Source organism: Myotis lucifugus, unplaced genomic scaffold (genome assembly GCF_000147115.1).
Source record: "Myotis lucifugus unplaced genomic scaffold, Myoluc2.0 scaffold_302, whole genome shotgun sequence".
Taxonomy (NCBI): Eukaryota; Metazoa; Chordata; class Mammalia; order Chiroptera; family Vespertilionidae; genus Myotis; species Myotis lucifugus.
The window spans coordinates 471,604-490,102 of record NW_005871350.1 but is presented as its reverse complement, the minus strand read 5'-3'; the positions used below and the strand labels follow the sequence as shown (position 1 = coordinate 490,102).

Genomic DNA, 18,499 nt, shown 5'->3' with positions numbered 1-18,499 from the left:
GGATGAGACGAGGCCATTCCATCTGATCCTGCCCCAGGGAAGGAAGAGGTGCTGGAGACTGAATCAATGGCCAATGAGCAGTGATTCAATCAATTTGTGCCTGCGTGAGGAAGCCTCCGTCAACTTCATCAAGGGTTTGGAGAGCTTCTGGGTTGGTGGAAGTGTGGAGATGCAGGGAGAGTAGTGGGCACAGAAAACATGGAAGCCCCATACCCTGCCCTGTGCATCTTCCATCTGGATGTTCTGAATTATCTTCTACACTAATAAAAGAGAAACATGGTAATTAGCGTACAACCGCTACCCTTCCCATTGGCTAATCAGCATATCCTTATGCAAATTAACTGTCAGCCAAGATGGCAGCCGGCAGCCAGGCAGCTGGAAGCGAACATGAGGCTTGCTTGCTTCAGTGAAGGAGGACTCCAACGTTCCCCGCCTGACTTGCCGGCCTCTGAGATGGCAGTTTGAAACATTCTAACAAATATAGAAGCTAAACAAAACCCCAGAAACCAGCTTTCAGCCGGCCGGGATCTCAGAGCTGGAGTTATACATTGTTTCGATTATAGAACGCAAACAAACCAGATACCTGCTTTCAGCAGCAGAAGCCTCAGAGCTAGAGCCAGAGCTAAAGCTGGCCCAGAATAAAATAAAAAAAAGAGAAAAAAAGGAGCGGTTGGGAGCTTCAGTCAACAACTGCCAGCCTGAAAGCAGCCCTCAGCCTCTCACCCAGACTGGCCAGGCACCCCAGTGGGGACCCCCACCCTGAAGGGTGTGTGACCAGCTGCAAACAGCCATCATCCCCTCATCCAGGCTGGCCAGGCACCCCAGTGGGGACCCCCACCCTGATCCAGGACACCCTTCAGGGCAAACCAGTCGGCCCCCAGGCCTCTATCCTATATAGTAAAAGGGTAATATGCCTCCCAGCACCGGGATCAGCGTGACAGGGGGCAGCGCCCAAACCCCCTGATCGCCCTGCGGCTCTGTGTGTGACAGGGGGCGGGGCCACAACCTCCCTATCCGCCCTGCTCTGTTCGTGACAGGGGAAGGCGCCCCAACCCCCTGGTCCGCCCTGCTCTGTGCCTGATAGGGGGGAGCTCCCCAATCCCCTGATCGCCCTGTGGCTCTGTGTGTGACAGGGTGCGGCGCCCAACCCCCTGATCGCCCCTGCTCTGCCCTGGTCTGTGTGGGAGGGGTGACCACCCTCCAAATCCCCCCCTGGCCTTGGTCTGTGAGTGAAAGGGGGCGGCGCCCCAACTCCCCAATCAGCCCTGCACTGAGCCTGACCAGGGGCTGCACCTAGGGATTGGGCCTGCCCTCTGCCACCCAGGAGCAGGCCTAAGCCAGCAGGTCGTTATCTCCTGAGGGGTCCCAGACTGCGAGAGGGCACAGGCCGGGATGAGGGACCCCCCTCCCCCCCCAAGTGCACAAATTTTTGTGCACCAGGCCTCTAGACTTATCTAATAAAGAGGGAATATACAAATTGTCACGCCATAATGGTCAAGATGGCTGTGCCCACAGCGGAGGCTGAGTTCCTGTAATGAGCCTTAAAGAGCAATCAGTAGGGACCTGAGGCTGTGTGGCGCTGGGCTGGGGCAGGGGACCTGAGGCTGCGCCCCCTGGCTGGTGGGGCTTCACAAGGGACCTCAGGCTGCGCCCCCTGCCTGGCAGGGCTTGATGGGGAACCTGAGGCCATGTCCCCCACCCCAGCGCTAGGCCGGGGGACCTGAGGCCATGCTCCCCCACCATGTGGGGTTTGCCGGGGGACCTCTAAGGCCCCCCCCCCCCCCCGCCCTGGCTGGGCCACCTCAGACTGCTACCCCTTCCCCGGTGCCAGGCCGGGGGACCTGAGGCTGCACCCCCCTGCCTAGCAGGGCTTGACGGGGGACCTCAGGCTGGGCCCCCCTGCCCTGGCAGGGCTTGATGGGGGTGGGGCCGGCTGGGTCTGGATCTAGCCCAATGCGGGTGGGGCCAGCTGGGTCTGGGTCTCACGTGATTTTGCGGTGCACGTGGGTGGGCGGGGACTTGACTCTGGTTTCTGCGGCCAGCCCCAGACTCTGAAAGGATGAAGATTTTCATATACATTTTACTAATTTTCTTTCATCTCTGACACTTCTATTATAGAGAAAGGGCAAATAGCAATATTAAAATATTTCCTCTAATTAATACCCTTTTAATGTGCACGAATTTCATGCACCAGGTCACTAATATTCTTTATAATATTCTTTATAAAGAGGAACAATAGTAAGTAATGTTCCTCTGAATTCTGTGAGCCACTCCAGCAAATCACTCCAGCAAATTAATGGAACCCAAGAACAGGGTTGTGGGAGCCTCAAATTAGAGGCTCTGGTTCTTCACCTGTGGGACACCCAGCTTGAGGTGTGGACCTCCTGCGCGCGTGCATCTTTGGTGATCAGAAGTGTCATAAGTGAGAGGAGTGTGAGCGTAAACAACACGCAGGATGGATTTTCATAAACAAAGCCAAGGGCTGAGTCATAGGAGATATCTGCACACCCATGTCTATGCAGCACATTCACAACAGCCACAGGGTGGAAGCAACCCAAGTGTCCAGCAACGAGGTAGGTAAACAAAATGTAAGGGGATGTTATTCAGCCTTAAAGGAAGGAAATGCTGACACACTGTGGATAAGCCTGGAGGACATCGTTCACAGTGGCATCAGCAATTCCTCTCATATGAGTCCCCTGAGAAGTCAGGTTCACAGAGAGAGTGGAGGGGAGCAGGGGGATGCCAGCGGGTGAGGAGAGGGGGACTGGAGTTTGATGGGTATGGTGTTTCAATGTGGGAAGATGAAAGTGCTGGATGGCGGGGATGGCGATACTGGGGATGCGCTTAATGCTCCTGAACTGTGCACCTGAAAAGCGCTGAGGCGGCAGTAAGCAAGCAGAAACTGCTCAGAAAATCCATGGCAGGCCAGGGCAGGCGCGCCCTGCCGGGACAGGATCCAACCCCGGCGGGCAGGGCGGGGCGTGGGGCTGACGACCAGTCCGAGGCTCCGCCCCATCCACGTCCCCGCACTTGTTCCGCCGGCCGCCAGGGGCCGCTGTGGAACCCACCGTGGCCGGGTCGCTCCTTCCCGCCGCCGTGCTCGTGCCCAAGATGGCGGCCGCGGCGCTGTTCCGGGGCGCGGCTCCAGGGTGTCGGGGACCTGCCTGGCGCTGGCGGCTGCGCGCGATCTCAAGGCACCGCCTGGCCTCTGGCTCGGGCGGCCACGGCAGCGACCCTGCTGACGGCGCGGCCTGGGCCTGCTTCCCGCTGGGCGAACGCGCCCTGGTGCGCGTGCGCGGGCCGGACTCGGCCCCATTCCTCCTGGGGCTGCTGACCAATGACCTGCCGCTTCCGGCTCCTGCGGACGGTGCGGCCTCGCCCCCCGCGCGTGCGGGCTACGCCCACTTTCTTAACGTCCAGGGACGCACGCTGTATGACGTCATTCTCTATGGGTGAGAGCGGATTGTGGGGAGAAGGGGAGCCAGGGGAGGCGCACCTAGGGGGAAAGTGGGGAGTCAGAGGGAAGAGGACCACCCCAGTGAGTGGTCGGAAGCTGGGAGGAGGGGCATTTATGGGAAGGGCACCGGAAGATGGGCGGTAGCCTGGGGGAGGGCTTCCGGCGGTGGGCGGGAGGGGCACCGAGGGGCGGGCCCGCCCGGCTCCGGTGGTGGTGGTGGTGGTGGTTGCTGGGCGCCCCTGCACCTGCCCTTCGCTCCGCTTCAGTCTTGCCCCTGTCACCCTGTCTTCATGGCCCGGAAAAGGGAGCCGCGACGGCAGGGAGTTGCTTCTGCGTGAGCGGCTTGTGCCACGACTTTCCGAGTTCTGCGGTGTCCTCCGCATTTCCCTCCCGAGTCTCCCTGTATCCAGTGCGAGCTGTGTTTGGTGTTTTACATCCATCTGGCGACATCACCATGACCTACGTGACGGTCGTGGGGCCGCCCGGCACCAGCGCACTTCCAGTGTGTGGGAGCCCCGCCGGGCCGGGCCGCAGCCTGGGACCCGCATGCCGCTCGGTGTGTAGGCGGCCGCCTCTTTCTCATTGGACTCGCAGGAGCTCGTTCTAGAGTAGCTTGTTGAGAGGTGGATGCTTCGGGTGGACTTGGACTCGTTATAGCTCTGCAAGTGGTCATACCTGATGGTTTGCCTGGAATGAAACTCCAGGAGCAAAATTGTCACTGAGAATTGTGAAACCATGGCCCGTCTTCCTGAGCTGGTATTTCTGTTGGGAAACTTCACGCCTTCTTGTTTTGGGGCCCTGAAAGCTTGTAGAGCAAGCATGTCAAACTCGCGGCCCACAAAGAATATTTTTGCGGCCCAGCCAATATAACGGTATGTAGGAAACATTTTAATAAAAATTTCGTAACTTGCCGAAACCGGTTTGGCTCAATGGATAGAGCGTCAGCCTGCGGACTGAAAGGTCCCAGGTTCGATTCCGGTCAAGGGCATGTACCTGGGTTGCGGGCACATCCCCAGTAGGAGATGTGCAGGAGGCAGCTGATCGATGTTTCTCTCTCATCGATGTTTCTAACTCTCTATCTCTCTCCCTTCCTCTCTGTAAAAAATCAATAAAATATATTTAAAAAAAAAATTTCGTAACTTAATTTTTACATTATTCAGTTGTGCATAATTATTAATAACGAACTGCAACGTTTGCTAATGACTGATTACTATAATCTTGTTGCATCCATTTCCCTTAAGCACCTTATGCGCAGGCGCACCATTTCTCTCCACTAATACTAGCAGCGAATATTTTAGTAGCCCATTGCCACAGCGTTAGTCTTGGACTGACTTGTTGATGTGTGCAACAGGAAATATTTCGCTTTCCGAGAACAAGAAAAATAGGTTTATTTGCGTTACGCTTATTAATTTGTGCAGTTATTCAGTGTCGTAATTTAATGTTCAAGAAAAATATTAATTTTTATTAAAATGTTCTATTTATGTTAACAGTGACTCATTTATTTCAGCCCTTTGTATTCAGCAGGTCTCTATCGAAATAAACCTACGTTTCTATGAAAATTGAAGCTTTTGTTTTTTTGCGGCCCACATAAACTTAAACCTTGTTTATTTGTCCCGTGTTAGCCTTTGAGTTTGACATGCTTGTTGTAGAGGCTCTTCATCTGATGATTATTTTGGGTCGTCTTTCCTGTGGTGTTGCCAGAAGCTTGGTGGGTGCTGTGGCAGTGTAATGCGTCAGTAGGTATGTCCTGCAGGCAATCACCGCCTGCTTTCCTATATTAGTGGATGCTGCCATGCCCATTTGTTTGCATACTGTCTGGGGCTACTATGCCCTGGGTCCAATAGATTTGTGATAGACGCCCAAGCCCAAATTGTTTATTATCTGGCCTTCTACAGAAAACATTTGCCACCCCTGTTGTGTTCCATTCAGAGATGCCATCATCTTTGTCTCACATATCTTTTTTTTTTTTTAAAATATATTTTATTGATTTTTTACAGAGAGGAAGGGAGAGAGATAGAGAGTTAGAAACATCGATGAGAGAGAAACATCGATCAAGCTGCCTCCTGCACATCTCCTACTGGGGACGTGCCCGCAACCCAGGTACATGCCCTTGACCGGAATCGAACCTGGGACCTTTCAGTCCGCAGGCCGACGCTCTATCCACCGAGCCAAACCGGTTTCTGCTGTCTCACATATCTTACTACATTCCTCTTATTGCTTTAATTTGCTTATGTTAGAACTTGCAAGTTTTTTTTTTTTATCTTGAAACCTCTATCAGTAATTTTCAGTAACATCTATTTCAGTCATTACTCTTTAATTTATCAGCATTGTAATCGTGTTTTTTTTTTTAAAAAAAACAAAACTTTTTTATTGATTTCAGAGAGGAAGAGAGAGGGAGAGAGAGATAGAAACATCAATGATGAGAGAGAATCTTTTATTGGCTGCCACCTGCATGCCCCCTACTGGGGATCGAACCCAAAACCCAGGCATGTGCCCTTGACTAGAATGGAACCAGGGACCCTTTAATCCGCAGGCCGATGCTCTATTTACTGAGCCAAACTAGCTTGGGCTGTAATGATGTTTTGATTCTCAAATTTCGTTGCTGTGTCTGCCATCTGCCTTTACATCTTTTTGCCCTTGTGTTCTTTTTATGAGTTTATATTCTTGCTAGAGGCCCGGTGCACGAAATTTGTGCACTGGTAGGGTCCCTAGGCCTAGCCAGCGATCAGGGCCGATCGGGGCCTTCCTTCCCCTGGCTGCCAACTTCTGGCTGGGGCCTTCCTTTGTTTCACACCGCCCCCTGGTGGTCAGCACACGTCATAGCGAGCGGTCAAACTGCCAGTCAGTCGAACTCCGTCGGGGACAATTTGCATATTAGCCTTTTATTATATAGGATAAGTTGCTCTATGGTGTAAAGCATTTTCTTGGTTTTTCTTTCTTCATACTTTCCCTGTAGTCTGGAAGGTCATTGCCTAGCTGCTGTGCCGGCAGGTCTTGTCCCAGATACCAAATTTGTGATAGCAGATTTGGCATCTCTTTCTGGATGTTGCTTGTGCCCTGATTTGACCTGGAGAAAAATTAGTTTTTCTCTCCCAGCTAATTCCTGAGAATGGGATATCACTTACTGTTTGGTGTGCTAAGGGAATTGAGGGCCACTGTAATGATACTTCCCGACCCTCGTTTAGAATGGGTCTTCATTCCATCAAAGACACCAGAGAGGTAGTGTGTTGCTTCCCCTCATCAGTGGAGGGAAGGGGGCATGCGGACATGCCCCGTTCCTTGGATGGGTGCTCCTGGAACTGGGGGGTTGGTGGTGATGTCCAGATTCATCTTCAAGTTCTCTTCTGTGATGTGAGGCTTTGGGGCCAGAGTCCACTCTCCTGCCCCGCCTGATACCTCTTTTCTGGCCTAACCCCTCTCGTTAGTTCATGGGCTTAATTCTTATGCTTCTTCCCACCTGGTTGCTGTTGGCCATTTACCTATGTCTGATCTCTTTGGGAAGAGAGCAACATTGGGTTTGACCGCCTCCTTGGAGGCCCATGGGCCTTCCTGCTTTCTCTGTGTTAGCTCCCTACCTGCTGTTTTCTCTGCATGCTCTCTCTCTCTCTGGAATTTTTCATTTTAACTCTCATGCTTCTAATTTCCCATCCTTGAGTCATTTCTCAGAGCACTCTGTTGTGTCTTGGGTGCAGCAACTTCTCTCAGGTGTAGCTTTTTGTTTATAAAGTAGATTTTACTTAGGTCAACCTTAAAAATAAAATAGCCTGTTATTTTACCAGCATAATGAGTTTATTTGGGAATAGCAGAGGTATTGCAACTGGGGACATGCAAACCATGGTGAAAACATACACAAGTCTAGAGAGAGGAGCTACTTTTATTTTTTTATTAAATATATTTTTATTGATTTCAGAGAGGAAGGGAGAGGGAGAGATAGAAACATCATGATGAGAGAGAATTATTGGTTGCTGCCTCCTGCACACCCCACACTGGGGATCAGCCTGCAACCTGGGCATGTGCCCTGACCAGGAATCGAACCCTGACCTCCTGGTTCATAGGTTGACGCTTAACCACTGAGCCATGCCAGCAGAGGAAAGAGGGGAGTTGGCAGGGGTTGTTGTTCATTGGAGGAGAGCAAGAGTTCTGGGTGGAGGTAGCTTCTCATTGGCTGAATGTGGTGATTCTGTTGCTAGGCAGAGAAAAATCTTTCTTCTTCCTGCTGAAGTCTGCAAAAGGCAGTGAGTGGAATCATGAGAACTTATGCTTAAGGGCTTCCTGACCGTGATTTTAATGAGGTGTTTCTTTATTCACTTATACAAGTTTAGAGCAATTTTAACAAAATTGAGGGGAAGGTACAGAGATTTCCCATCCACACACAGTATGGGAAATCTCCACTGTCAGCATCTCCACCGGAGTGGTGCATTTGTTATATCTGATGAACCCACATGGACCAGCGTCCATAGTTTACATTAGTAGGTTCAGTCTTGGTGTTGTGCGTTCTGTGGGTTTGGACAAATGGATAATGACATGTGTCCAGCATTGCAGTATCATAGAGTAGCTGCACTGCCTGAAAATCACCTGTGCTCCAACAATTCATCCCTCCCCTCCACCAACCCCTGGCAACCACTGTTCTTTTTACTGCCTCCTAGTTTTTGCCTTTCCCAGAATGTCAGATAGTTGGATTGTATAGTATGTGGCCGCCTCTGATGGGCTCCTTTCATTTAGTAATACATATTTAAGTTTCCTCCATATCTTTTTTTTAAAATATATTTTTATTGATTTCAGAGAGGAAGAGATAGAAACATCAATGATGAGAGGGAATCATGGGTTGGCTGCCTCCTGCACACCCCCTACTGGGGATCGAGCCCACAACCTGGGCATGTGCCCCTGACCAGAATTGAACTTTGGACCCCTTCAGTCCACAGGCCAACGCTGAGCCAAACCAGCTAGGGCTCCTCCATATTTTGATGGCTTATGATAGCTGATTTCTTTGTAGTGCCGAATAATATTGGTTGTAGCATAGTTTATTTATTTGTTCACTTATTAAAGGACATCTTGGTTGCTCCCAAGTTTTGGCAATCCTATATAATAAAAGTGAACTCTTGGCTGGGAGTTTGTCTGGGAGTTCGACCAGGGGGGCAGGGCCGGCCAGGGGAAGGGAGGGAGGCCTGGCCGGTGGCCGGCAGCCACCAGGGACCCAAAGTTCATGCACTGGGCCTCTAGTTATGAATAAAGCTGCTGTAAACATCTGTGTGCAGGTTTTTGTGTCCACATGTTTTCAACTCTGAGTTAATACCAAGGAGCATATGTTTAGTTTTGTAAGAAACCTTCCAATGTGGATGCACCATTTTGCATTCCCACCAGCTCCTGTTGCCCTGTATCCTCACCCATGTTTGATGATGGCAGTGTTCTGGATGTTGACCATGCTAGTAGGTGTGTATTTGTGTTTCCCTGAGGTCATATGATGTGGAGCATCTTTTCATGGCTCATTTGCCTTCTGTGTACATCTTCTTTGGTGAGGTATCTGTTAAGGTCTTTTGGCCCATTTTTAAATTAGGTTGGTTGTTTTCTTATTGTTGGGTTTTAACTTTTTTTTGTGGGTTTTGGATGACAGTTCTTTGTCAGAGGATACTTTTAAAATATTTTATTTCAGTCTGTGGCCTGTCTCCTATTTCCCCTGAAGAGATTGTATTTGTTGTTGTTCTTAATTCTCAACCAAGGATATTTTTTTCCATTGATTTTTAAAAAAATATATTTTATTGATTTCTTACAGAGAGGAAGGGGGAGGGATAGAGAGTTAGAAACATCGATGAGAGAGAAACATCAATCAGCTGCCTCCTGCACACCTCCCACTGGGGATGTGCCCGCAACCAAGGTACATGCCCTTGACCGGAATCGAACCCGGGACCCTTGAGTCCGCAGGCTGATGCTCTACCCACTGAGCCAAACCGGTTAGGGCTCCATTGATTTTTTTAGAGAGAGTGGAAGGGAGGAAGGGGAAGAAGAAAGAGGAGAGAGAAGCATTGATATGAGAGAGACACATCAATTGGTTGCCACCCACACACTCCCCGACTGGTACTGGGGATGGAACCTGCAACTCAGGTATGTGCTCTCGACCAGAACCAAACCCACAACCCTTCAGTGTGCAGGCCAACACTCTTACCACTGAGCCACACTGGCCAGGGCTTAAATATGTTTTTATTTATTTATTTTTTAGAGAGAGAGGAAGGGAGAGGGAGACAGCGAAACGTCAGTGAAAGAGAGAAACATCAATTAGCTGTCTCCTGCACCCCCCCACTAGGGATTGAGCCCACAACCCAGGCATGTGCCCTAACCAGGAATTGATGGTGAACTCTCCATGCGTGGGATGATGCTCAACTAACTGAGCCACATCAGCTAGGGCAAGGCTGTAGTTTTTGAAGGTCTTTTCTCATTCCGACCACATGTGTGTTTCCTGGGCCTCCCACTTCTTGGTGGAGTTCTTCCTCACCTGCTGGCTGCTGAGGAGATGCTCCTGGCTCTGGTTCCAGCTGTGCTGCTTTGGTGGGACACCCTTATGTCTGTATGCTAGTCTTTGGGGGGTGTTTTGCCTGGGCTGCCACTGGGGTTCAGATGGTCCCCCACTTCCTTGTTTCCAGTCATGATGTCTCTACCTCTACCTAAGATTTTATGTATGTATGTATGTACGTACGTACGTACAGTGGGGCCTTGACTTACGAGTTTAATTCGTTCCATGACAGAGCTCGTAACTCAAATTACTCGTATGTCAAATCAAAAGTGAACAAGTGAGACACGTGATGCTGGGCTGATGTTGTGGTGTTCACTGTGACGTTCGCTGTGCCAACTAGCGGTAGGGTATCTGAAGCTGGCTCGTAACCCGAATTTTAGCTTGCAACTCAAAGCAAAAAATCGGCCGAGAGACAGCTCGTATCTCGAAAAACTCGTTAGTCGGGACACTCGTAAGTCAAGGCCCCACTGTATGTATTTTTAAATATATTTTTTAAATTGATTTCAGAGAGGAAGGGAGAGGGAGAGCGAGATAGAAACATCAATGATGACAGAGAATCATTGACTGGCTGCCTCCTGGATGCACCCTACTGGGGATTGAGCCCACAACCCAGGCACGTGCCCTTAACTGGAATTGAACTCATGGTTAAAAAAAACCTAAGAATGTTAAAAGGCTTTTGGAAAATGATTGTCAACATTCAGTTAAGATACATTCAAACCTGTGAAGAATTTTTGTGAGTTTATTTGAGCCTAACTGTCAACAATTGACAGGAAGCAAAATCTCAGTGGATCAAGGATCGAGATAATGCTCCAGAGAATAGTAGTTTTGCACCTTATTTTATATATTACAATCAAAGGAGGAGACATAAATGGGTTACATGAAATCCACTGGTGATAGATTAGGGAAGCGGGAGAAAGCAAAGTGGAGAAACTTCTAGGATTGGATAAAAAGCAAAATGATAGACACATACTTCTTTTACTTTGATGGGTGCAGGATAGTTAACAATCAACAATTAACTCAATGACAGTGAGGGGATCTGTGGTCTCCACAGAGCAGTACTTGTACTTTGAGGGGTCTGGAAAAAAAGGAAAATTACTTTGACATTCTAATGATACTAGAGGCCTGATGCACGAAATTCATGCAAGGGGCTTGGCCCTCGCAGCCCCGGCTTGGTCATCCGGAAGGACATCTGGAAGGTCGTTCGGCTGTCTGGTCTAATTAGCATATTATGCTTTTATTATTATAGATGTTATCATAGATGCAAAAAGACAATAGACAGGCTCAGTTAAGGTAAAGATTGACCTTTGTCAGGGAAGATATGGCCTAGGACATGATTTCTCACCATAAACTGCTTTTAGTTAAGTTTAGTTTCAGATTATCCTTTGTGGTTACTTTAGGTCCCTGAATTAGCAAGGTCACCATACAGACCTCTCCTGAGCTTGTTAGGTTAGCATGTGGCCCCTTTTCATCCACAACTGTCTGCTGCCTTCCTGCTCACCCACATGGATCTACCCTCCCCAGAAGCAGCTCCTTTTTAAGAAAATTTTTATTTTTATGTAATTATAGATTCACACAGTGGCAAAAATAATGTACAGGGAGGTCCCATGCCTTGTAACCAGTTCCCTAAATGGCAGCATCTTGCCTGCTGTGTCCAGAGGATGGACATGGGCCATCCATGGAGAGCTCAGGTTCCTCAGGTTCTGTGTGCCTGAGCGTGTGTGAGTACAGGTCTCTGGGATTTGACCATGCATGGATACCCATGTGACCTTGAACAAGATGGAGCTACTCTATCACCACTAGGCTCCCTCCTTCTTGCCACCCCCTCAGCCCTATAGCCCCTTCCCCGTTCTCCCTCCATCTCTGTGATTATGGCATTATAGGAATGTTGTACAAATGGTCACTGTCCATAATGTCCTTCATCTCCATCTAGCTGGGGTCAGTGGTCCATCCTGTTTCCTTGCTGAGAAGTATTCCATCGAGGGGATGAACCACAGTCTGTTTAACTTTTCTCCCACCGAAGGGCAGTTTGATGTCACTTTTTGGCTATTATGGATAAAACTGCTACTAACATTCGTGTATAGGTTCTTATGTGAACACAAGTTTCCATTTCTCGGGTAAGTGCCCAGGAGTCCAGTGGCAGCTGATGGTGGTGCTCAGGTGGTGGTTGGTGTTTAGTTGTAGAAGGACCTATAAACCCTTCCTGGAGCTGCTGTACTTACATTCCCACCGGCAACACTGAGTGGTCAGCTTCTTACACCATCGCCAGCATGGGGCGGCACTGTGTTTACTTTAGCCCTTCTGACTGCCTAGTGCTGACCCTGCTGGATTTAGTGGTTTGTTGTTTATTTGTTTGTTTGTTTTGAGAGAGAGATTTGTTTCACTTATTATACATTCATTGGTTGATTCTTATATGTGCCCTGACCAGGGATCGAACCCACAACCTTGGTGTATCCAGAGATGCTCTAATTAACTGACCCACCCAGCCAGGACCTGTCCCTGCTGGTTTTGATTTGTGTTTGTGTCTGAGGAGTGACACTGAACTTCTTTTCCTGTTCTTATTTGTGTCAACTTCTCTGAACTCTTCTAGCTGTTTCTTCCGGCTGCTCAGCTGACCTCATTTTTGACGTTCTGTGAGGATATTTGGAAGGTGAGGGGTCAGCTGACTTGCTGTGGCAGGTCCTCTCCCACCCTCCTCACCCTGTTACTCTGTTCCTAGTGGTCCTGTGGCAACTGGTTATGTGAGACAAGTGTATGGACACTACAAGGTGTGTGCATAGGGTGAGTCCACTGAGATCTGGCAACCAGTTGATAGGCTCCGGGTGAGGGTCGGGCACCAGATGATGGCCTTTGACTCTTTTCCCTGCTCCCGTCTCAGCTGCCACCATTCTTGGACTTTGCTCAATCCACATCTGCAACCTGGACCCCAGCTGCGCCTGGATGGCTCCACCCAGCCCCGCTGTCCCCCAGCCCCACATGTCCAGTGCTGCACTAGCCTCTCCTCGTGCTTATTTATCTGAAGGAGCCGAACCATCCATCTGGTCAGCACATCAGAATCCTGGGGTCGTTTTTGTGGATGTGGGCTGCCTGGAGTGTGCGTTAGATGGCTCTCGGGCTTGCCTTGGGAAAGTGGGAGGTGGTGTGGTTAGGTGTGGCCTTCCCGTTCCAGAGGGCCCCCTACCCAACCCAGCATTAGGACCCTGGCTTATCGGTGGCTTCTGGGGCTAGAGGAGGCAGATCTGTCCTTAGGGTGGGCGTCAGCACCTTTCTGCCTCACCTTGAGTGTCAAGACACAATCTGCTGGCCCTTGGCATGTGCATGTCTGTGCCCGTGGCCTGGGTGGGAGGGATGTGGAGGGGTCCTGTGGTGGCTGTGGGGTCTCCTGTGTGCACTGCACTGCACAGTGGGACCAGAGGATTGGGGGGCTGTGGCTGGGTTCTGCGTGCTGTTTCCACATTGTGACACCCTGTGGACCCACCCCCGCACTGTTATTGGTGGAAGTGGGGTTCTTTTTTTAATTTTTTAAAATTGATTTTAGAGAGAGAGATAGAAACATCAATGAAAGAGAAGCATCAATCGGCTGCCTCCTGCACACCCCCCCCAAAATGGGATGGAGCCCACAACCCAAGCATGTGCCCTGACTGGGAATTGCACTGGTGACCTCTTGGTGCATGGGTCAATGCTCAACCCCTGAGCCACACTAGCCGGACAGGAAGTGGGGTTCTTAGGGTACTGCTGGATGCCCCCAAAGGAAGATGAGATATGGTAGAAAGCTTTATTTCTGTAGAATTACATCCCTAGGTTTCCAAAGTCCCAGTTCCCTTCCTCCACTCATGGAAGTGTAGCTGGGGTTTCAGTACAGCTGGAAGCAAAGCCAGTGTCCAGAGTGCCTTTCCATGCCGGAGCTGGTGCAGTGCAACGTCAGGCTAGTTACAGTCCATTAACCCATTGTGTGTGGGTCCACATGGCCGTGGGCCATGGGGTCAAATACAAGGAAGCAGGAGCAAAAGAGCCCCACATGCCGAATCCCAAGAGAGGGGATTATATGTCCCAAATCCCCACACCCCCTTGCCGTGGCCACACCCATTCTGGCCAATGACTTCTTCTCCCAGGTGTGATTGACAGGGAGAACCTTCCCTGTCACCCCAACTTTACAGGGCATGCGTCTATCTGCCCTTTGTCCAGTCCCTTCCCCCAGTGTTTTGCAGGGAACATGCCTATAATGTCTAGCCTCCCCTTTGTTCCTTTCCTGTTAGAAATTACTAGTTAATTACAAGGGTATCACCACCACAAGCAGTGCCACTGTTCCTCCCCGCAGGCACCCGGAGCACACTGACCAAGCTCCCACCTTCCTCCTGGAGTGTGACAGTTCGGTGCTGGGTGCGCTGCAGAAGCACCTGGTGCTGCACAAGATTCGGCGGAGAGTCACGGTGGAGCCATGCACTGAGTTGCACGTTTGGGCCGTTCTGCCAGCCACTCCTCAGGAGGTGGGTGGGGCTGCACCAGTGCCCAAGCACCAGGGCTCTGCCATCCTCGCCCGTGACCCCCGCACTACCCGCATGGGCTGGCGGCTTCTCACCCAGGACAAGAGCCCTGCCCTGGTGGCCAGGGGCAGGCTCAGGGACGTCTGCGATTATCACCGGCACCGGTACCAGCAAGGTGTGGGGGCACCTGGGGACCAGTGGAGACTAAACTGGTGGAGTGGGAGGGGCTGGAATGCAGGGCCCAATTGAGAGCTGGGAGGCACCGGGAGGAGCCAGTGGAGTGAGCATGGCTGGGGTCAGAGAGGAGGTCTTTTTTCTAGCAAGTAGGATTGAGGACCAGGGGACAGGGAAGTGGTGGCAGGCAGAGGATGGGGTGCTACAGAGGTGGGAGGGGCCATGCCTGGTCTCCCTTGGCTGAGCCCTCACCTTGTTTCTCCCTTTCCACCCCCACAGGTGTTCCTGAGGGGGTCCACGACCTGCCCCCAGGAGTGGCCCTACCCCTGGAGTCCAACCTGGTCTTCATGAACGGTGTCAGCTTCACCAAAGGCTGCTATGTTGGCCAGGAGCTGACAGCCCGCACCCACCACACGGGTGTCATCCGAAAGCGCCTCTTCCCAGTGCAGCTCTTGGGCCCCCTCCCTGAGGGTGGCATCACCCCTGGCACCACGGTGCTCACTGAATCTGGACAGGCTGTCGGCAAGTACAGGGCAGGCCAGGGGGATGTGGGGCTGGCCCTGCTGCACTCAGAGAAAATCAAGGGCCCGCTCCACATCAGAACCACAGAGAGCGACCGGGTGGCCCTGACTGCATCTGTGCCAGACTGGTGGCCCACAGCCACCAAGTAGCCCAGGCGTCCCCGCACTCCCACAGGGTGCCTCTGTCCCCCTCTGCACACTTGCAGGCTGGCCCTGTGAAGACATGCCTCCTTGGAAGGTCCCGAGTGTTCGTGGGATTCCTGCGGCTGCAGGTGTGCCAGGCCTTTCCAGCCACCATGCTTCCAGCTGACACCTGCCTCTGGGTGGCTCTGTGCTGGAGGAGCCAGAAGCAAGCCTTGCGCCTGCCACAGCTGAGCTGAGCCCCATCTGCCAGCACACCCAGACGAGGTTCCAAACCATGTTGCTCTGGAGGCCATTTGTCCATCAGCCAAGGACAGGAGTGAGAAGCTGTGCTTGCGGGGCCTTCCCCCGCCGCCTGCACCACTCAGCCTGCTTCAGGGCAGGCCTGGCACCGAGGCGGTGCAGCCAAAGGATGGCAAGGGGCAGGTGGCTCTGGGAATTGTCTTTCATGCGGGCTTGGGTCAGGAATCATGTGGCGGCTGTGGTGGTCGTGTCGGCGGATGGAGGCACCAGCTGCCCACAGGCACCACAAAAAGTTCTCCCATCACACCTCTGCGCTCAGGGTGCTGGCCATAGGAGCCCTGGTGCCATTTCACAGGGGGCACTCCAGCTCCACAGCATCGGCCCCTTGGTGGCCTGGGCAGCCACTCCTCCTTCCCGAGCCTGTGTGCAGAGAGGGGCTTCTGCTTGGTTTACCACCGCTGTTTTCTGATGTGACCAGGCCCCCTTTAAACCGCTGGTGTCCATCCTCCCACTGCAGTGTGATTGACATTATGGGTGACCCACTGGTGCCTCAGAGTGAATATTAAAGTTTGACTTACAAGCGGCTCATGTGGAATTCTAGTTTCATTTTGTGGAAGGTGCTGGGACTTGGTTTTGTGCAGACTAGATATGTCGAGAAGGTCTCCCTCGAACAGCCAAGCACACCAGATAAAATAGTTTAGCAAAGTTCCAGGCCCAGTTGGACTGACAAGAAGATCAGAGGCCAGGGCTTTGGGGGCTCTGAGCTGTGGTCTGAGGAGGAGGGCCAAGTGGGGAAGGAGGCATCTTGGTGCCTGGCAGGGTGTCAAAACCCTGCTGAGAACCTGCAGCCAAATGTACGTTTGGAGTTGCCCAGGAAGAGATGGGGAGCATGTGAGGGGAAGGGGGCCCACAGTGGGACTGGGGCATTGAAGGTGAGGCAGATGGTGAGGGAGATGGGGGAGGGCCCAGCCAGCCCCCAAGGGCAAGGCTCATCCTGACACACTTCTCCTGGGTGGAGGAAATTAAGTCGTGTCAGCTTCTGGACAGGAAGGCATATAAATGAAGGACTCAGGAGCTCTTGTGCTAATGGCCAGGGCAGTCACCTCTCGCAGCTCTGCCTCTGGCACCTTCTTTGCATCTGTTTTCTTTTACTGAAAATTTAGCCCGCTGGCTAGTCTTTACACTGATGCTGAGACCTTGGCTCAGGAGTCCAGTTCCCTCTGTGTCTGTGTGACCTGAGCCTAGAGGCCAGCCTTGCAGGCCAGGCTGTCCCTCTTGGGTAGACGTGCATCCACAGCCGTCTAAAGACATGCGTGCTTCTCATGGGGCTGCGGTGTTTGTAGCGCATCAGAGCCCTGGGCAAGAGTCTGAGCCGTGAGAAAATGGGAAAGGAGGCTGGCCCTGGGGTCTCTTCAGCACGGGACATTCTTATAACCTCTTCAGGGTTCTCCAGGTAACAGGGACCTTAAAATATTTGGTTCAGATTCCACATTATAACTTAGTGCTTTTAGAAGGAGACTGCCACACATGGTCAAACCACACCAGCTTTCACAGAAACTTGGAGAAGGCTTGGCCCCTAGTGATTCTGGAGTGGCCTCCAAGTGCCTCCAACTTCATGAACCCTGCTCCATGAAAATTGGTGCAGGTGCCCAGAAGGCTCTTAGCTAGTTTTTACATCTGCTTTAGTTTATTTTATAAAAAGTGTAGCTCAGCTGATGTCGCTTAGTTGGTTGAATTTTATCTCATGCACCAGAAGGTCGCCGATTGGATTCCAGGTCAGGGCACATGCCCAGGTTGTGGGCTCGATCCCTAGTAGGAGGCAGCTGATCAATGTTTCTCATTGATATTTCTATCTCTCCCTCTCCCTCCCTCCCTCTGAAATCACTTTTAAAAAACAAAATTTAAAAGTGTACAAGTTCTGAAAAACAGGTGGTCATAGTAAAAAAAAAAAACCCCAAATAGCCCTGCAAGGTAGTGTTTTTAGGAGCCTGTAAGTGCAGGTGTGAAACTTCCTATGGAAACCCTCCTCCAGCTCAGGCCTTCCACAGAGAAGGTTCTAAGGAATGAATAAACCTTTATTGCTAAAAACCCTGAGGAGCCCAGAAACACTCAACCCCCAAAGAAACAAGGTCAGCAGAAAACCCACACATTTTCAGATATTTATGTAACCAGACACACTATGAAAAATGTATATTACTATATTTAAAGAAGTAAAATAAGGAATTTAATATTAGTAAGAGCAAGAGACTGAAAAAGAATCAAGGAGAATTTCTAGAAATAAAATATTTTAAAAGTCCATGGATATAGTTTTTGAAGAATTCGGAAACTGAAAAAATGACCCTCCAATGAAGAGCTGGTCCTAGAATGAGCACAGAAAGACAGAGAGAGATGAGGATGGGGTGAAGAGGGGCGGAGAGGGATATAACTGATTCAAGGTGGTGGGCGTTACACAGGAGAGGAAAAGACATGGGGCAGGGGTGGTGTTCACAGAAATAGTGCCTGAGAACTTTCCAGAATTGATGGAAGTCATTCTTTTTTTTTCAAATTCTCACCTGAGGATATGTTGAAAGAGAGAAGAGAGAGAAACATAGATGTGTGAGAAAAATTGACCGGTTGCCTCCTGCTCGTACCCCGACCAGGGATCAAACCCACAACTTAGGTATGACCTGACTGGGAATTGAACCTGCAACCTTTTGTTGTACAGGTGTTGCTTCAACCAACTGAGCCACCGGCCAGGGTGATGGAAGTCATTCTTAGACTCGGGAAGCCCAGTAGGTGCCCAGCAGTATACAGTCAAGCTTTGGTTCTCTAATGTCTCCCATTTTGAACAGTTCAGTTCTCAACCAAGTTGTTCGTGGAAAAAATGTCTTGGTTGTCGAACAAAACTTCAGTTCTCAGCCCCACAATCCTTTCATGCTGATACTTCTGTGACCAGTCACATGTCTTTCAGGTGACAAAGGAGAGAATGTGCGGGTAT

General features: G+C 50.9%; 1 protein-coding gene across 7 annotated transcripts; it reads left to right on the top strand.

The window, feature by feature from the left end:
* The first annotated feature begins 2,511 nt into the window (after positions 1–2,511).
* Positions 2,512–16,108, top strand: IBA57 (IBA57, iron-sulfur cluster assembly). Of its 7 annotated transcripts, none has more exons than XM_023763832.1 (5): positions 3,348–3,452; positions 12,679–12,740; positions 12,838–13,000; positions 14,278–14,618; positions 14,897–16,108. In XM_023763832.1, the coding sequence occupies exons 3-5, from the start codon at positions 12,900–12,902 to the stop codon at positions 15,286–15,288; spliced, it is 834 nt and encodes a 277-aa protein (XP_023619600.1). In that variant the 5' UTR covers positions 3,348–3,452; positions 12,679–12,740; positions 12,838–12,899; the 3' UTR covers positions 15,289–16,108. The 7 variants fall into 7 exon arrangements, with proteins under 7 accessions (XP_023619603.1, XP_006100258.1, XP_014321079.1 ...); XM_023763833.1 differs by lacking the exon at positions 3,348–3,452 and adding an exon at positions 3,640–4,329; XM_014465593.2 differs by lacking the exon at positions 12,679–12,740 and having other exon boundaries at positions 3,206–3,452.
* The last annotated feature ends 2,391 nt before the right edge of the window (positions 16,109–18,499 follow it).